Genomic DNA, 4,063 nt, shown 5'->3' with positions numbered 1-4,063 from the left:
GAACTGACGTCGATTGGATCTACAACCGGAATTCCATCGGTGCCAACATGGGATGCCTCGTTTACTGGTGCAATGTTCTCATTTTCGCCATGGTGGCCGAGATCATTATCAATGTGTTGAGGTGCTGACTAAGAGTTCGACATTTTTTAATCGTGTAATCAAAGATACTTCAAAGAACAAGTGTAAAATAGTGTGTTACGAAAGTTTGTACTAGGTAGCCACTATTATCCTTATCCCCACGGTGGGCGCCAAACTGTTTACCCAAATTGGATAACAATTGAATTTATATGTAGTTTTAAGGACACGTGATATAACTTGGTACAAATTAAGAAGAACAAACTAGTATTGATATTAACGATGAAAGAAATAATGCAAACTACACGAACTGATTAGTCTTGGCCCTTGAGTTCAGTCACCCTTGAACCAAATATGTTTCAACTTGCTTATGAACAAAATAACAAGATAATGAAAGCTAGAAAATGACAGCATATTGCTTTGTATTGCGTGAATATCATGTGTTTACAAATGATCAGACCCCCTTTATATAGTAGGGGAATCCTACTCTAGGTACAATTCTATATGAGGTAAGAAATCCCATGATTGGCTAATTAATTGGCCTCTTCTTGATACGTGCCGGGATACGCGCTGTGATCCCCGTCCGATTGCAAATATTACGACTTTCCGTTATTCGGCTCGGTAAGCTTCCCTCGATCTTTATCTTGTTCGATCTCGTTCTTGGTCGATCTCGATCTTGATCGGTCTCAGGTCCGCGAGCTCGGCGATCTAACTTTGCATCATGGTTCAATATGATACGAGGCTGAACCTTGGCTTATCGCGTTCCAGTCTCGATCAGTCATACAAAAAGGGCAAGTCCGATTTTGACCGTATACACATAGATAATTGGCTTAAACAATTAGGAAAATTCATTTCTTACTCAATACTTCTTTTACTTCCTCTTCGAATCTCCAGGTAGATCCTACAATGAAAATCATGACCCAAAAATCCAAGAAAAGTCTATGAAGAAACAATCTCCAAGCAGCGATCTTCTAAGATCATAAATAATAAGAATCTTTTTTCACGTGTGATGAACTTGATGATATAAGTACTAAAGTAGATAGAATTTGATTCATATTCTAGTGTTTTACAAATTCGAGTTTTCTTCAACGTATCATTAAGCTATACTCATATGGCGAGTTGTTTAACATATCACTTTCTCTACAAATCCAAAACAAAAACTCGTGTGTTTGCGTATCTTGAAGTTGGAGAAATGTCCGCAAAAGGTATACTGGCAGAATCAATCCACAAATACTAAAAGGAGAAAAGTCAGTGATATTTTATATAAAATCAATTAGTGTATAATATGTAATTGATTACTAATTAAATTGAGACTTAAGAGGAAAGTTTCCTTTGCAAGCACAAATTCTTCAATCTCGTTCATCACAAAGATTTCCCTTTTGCAAGTTCAAATTGTTCAATTACGTTCCATTACAAAAAAAAAAAAAAATTGAATTGATTTTAAAGTCTTAAATATTACGGGGAATGTTTTTAAATTTTACAATTTTATACAACATGAAGTAATTTATATGAAAAAATAATTTAGTTTTAAAGGGTATAAAAGTCGATCAATATTGCAAGGATATTTTGGTCCTCCAATATTTAACATGAAACATTCGTGCTTTTATAATAATATAGATATAGATATAAATATACATAGATACATATAGATAGAATAAATATAAATTGATAGATAGATATAGATAGAATAGATATAGATTGATATATATATATATATATAACAACATTTAATCAACTTTAGAAAGTTTTCCCCGTTTTGAGGTTGCTCTTTAACAACATCACAAACACAAATGTTCACAAGAATACACAAATGTTCACAAGAATTTTTCTGTTCCCTGCATTTATTTCCTCTCACAAGCAAATGACCAAAGTAACCTTTTTTTTAAGTTTCTCGCCCTGTCCCATCCTTTTCCCTGGTTACCGAACACGTAGAGAATGCTTATGAAAGACATTAGCAAAACATATATCGAAGAACATATTGATCATTTAGAGGAACCCCAAAAGTTTACAGACTTTGCTAATTGATAACAACAGGTTGCCTCAAATTGCCATAAAATCCTAATCCGAGCGTGGAACATACAATAGCTCTGCCTTGGGAGATGCTCTGGGGTAACGCGCCAATTCTATTACAATATTCCTTTCTCCCTTGGAACCAGAGGCTTTTACCTGCTTAATGCTCATACTTATCAAAGACGGACAACGAGCAAACAATAGCTTTACGAATAACAGTTCAGTTTTTGAACCCTTAAAAAAACGTATGACCACATATTTGAGCTTGTTGAGTGGTTGGTCCAAGCAACCTGGTGTGTCTAGATATTCCGAAATTGCTTCAACAATGTCACTGGTAGCATTGACCTAATGGTATAAGGTTATAAAAGCTCATTTCAAATTCTCATATTTGAATATGTAAAGTGCAAAAGCGAATTAGATCATGCATATATCGATTAAATAGAATACGACCACATATATTTGCCATTTCTTACCCAAATCTCAAGTTCACTCAATTTGTGGGAGCTCTTAATTAACTCGAGAGCGTAAGAAATCTGACCCATCTGGCCGAAGTTTATACCTAGCTTTAGATGCCACAAGCAGTTGAGTGTAAAAGGAAGCCCTTGTGGAACTGTACCTGCACTCAAAAGCTTTGAAGCAAATACAAAAATAAGAATCACATGAATAAGGACGATCCCTATAAGATATCCAAGTCAAACAATACCTTAGACTCTTACCTCAAGGAAAGATGAACTCAAAATAAGCACCTTAAGTATAGGCAAGCTAAGAAGAAGCTTTTGCAATTTTGATCTGTCACCGAATATTGGATTACTAGTCACAAGGTATAAAATTATCAAATTTTTGCAGTTCATAAAGCAACTTAGTTCAATATCATAGTAACTCTTACGAACAACCAAGGAATTCAATCGCGATGAAACAATGTTCAAGTATTTAGTACCGTTACAGTATATCAAGGTCAACCTGACAAGAAGTGGTGCGTTGATAACACAAAACTCTGTAGTTGGCACAAAGGTTATTTTTTCTAGACGAAGTATTACAAGATTCGGAAAGCCAAGAAAAGGCGTTGGTGGTTTGAAGACACAACTTAAGAGTTCCAAATGTGTCAGTGTTGGACAATTAAATATATAAGAAGGCAGATTATAAGTAGTATTATTTGACATGTTAAGGGTTAGCTCCTTGACACCGTTTCTAGTAATATAAATCATCCATCTATCAATATCTGGATAGGGAGATAAAACTATTTCTGAAAGATCAAGGACAAACTTCACTATGTCTCCAGAATGCTGTAACAGAATCTTATCTACATTGTCTTTGAAGACATATTGAGATCTTGCTGCTAGTTTGTTGCAAAAGAGCTTATTCAGCACCAAATTTGGAAGCATGACCCAGATATATCTCCAATTTTTTGATAGAATACTAGTCCTCGCCGCATCTTCTACTGGCAGGAGTTCAAGAATACCATCTATAACGTTTTTTGGCAGAGCGCTGATTCTATCTTCTCTATCCTTTTCAACATCAACTCTTTCACTGTCTGTTAGAAGAAGTTGAATTAGTCTTGCGCTTAAAACTTATAATCCAAAAAGAAGAGGAAAAAAATAAAAGAAAAAAGTGAGAGTAGTATACCTTGAGTCATGTTGATTCTGTAACGTTAATTAGAGTCTTAAAATACCGAGCAAAATGTGCCTTTTATAGTGAAGCAGATAGAACTAAGAGGTCTTTATTCAAAGATTCTCTTCATTTATCCATCCAGAGTCACCATACACATAAGCCACTACTTCATTGATTAATTAAATACAACAACAACAACTCAGTAAAATCCCACTAGTGGGGTCTGGGGAGGGTAGTGTGTACGCAGACCTTACCCCTACCCCGAAGGGATAGAGAGGCTGTTTCCGAAAGACCCTTGCTCAAGAGAATCAATATATTCAATTGTACATATTTAATTGGAACGTAAAAACATTCAGTAACCCAAGCATTA

At 35.2% G+C, this 4,063-nt stretch overlaps 1 protein-coding gene across 1 annotated transcript; it reads right to left on the bottom strand.

Moving 5' to 3' along the window:
* Positions 1-1,916: 1,916 nt before the first annotated feature.
* Positions 1,917-3,719, bottom strand: LOC104247559 (F-box/FBD/LRR-repeat protein At1g13570-like). Its single transcript, XM_070171583.1, has 4 exons — positions 3,709-3,719; positions 2,802-3,616; positions 2,559-2,714; positions 1,917-2,430 (listed from the first exon to the last, which is right to left on the bottom strand). Exons 1-4 carry the CDS (start codon positions 3,716-3,718, stop codon positions 2,134-2,136), a joined length of 1,278 nt encoding a protein of 425 aa, XP_070027684.1. The 5' UTR covers position 3,719; the 3' UTR covers positions 1,917-2,133.
* Positions 3,720-4,063: the final 344 nt, after the last annotated feature.

The sequence above is a fragment of the Nicotiana sylvestris genome, chromosome 4 (assembly GCF_000393655.2).
Source record: "Nicotiana sylvestris chromosome 4, ASM39365v2, whole genome shotgun sequence".
NCBI lineage: Eukaryota > Viridiplantae > Streptophyta > Magnoliopsida > Solanales > Solanaceae > Nicotiana > Nicotiana sylvestris.
This window is presented reverse-complemented; position numbering and strand designations above follow the sequence as displayed.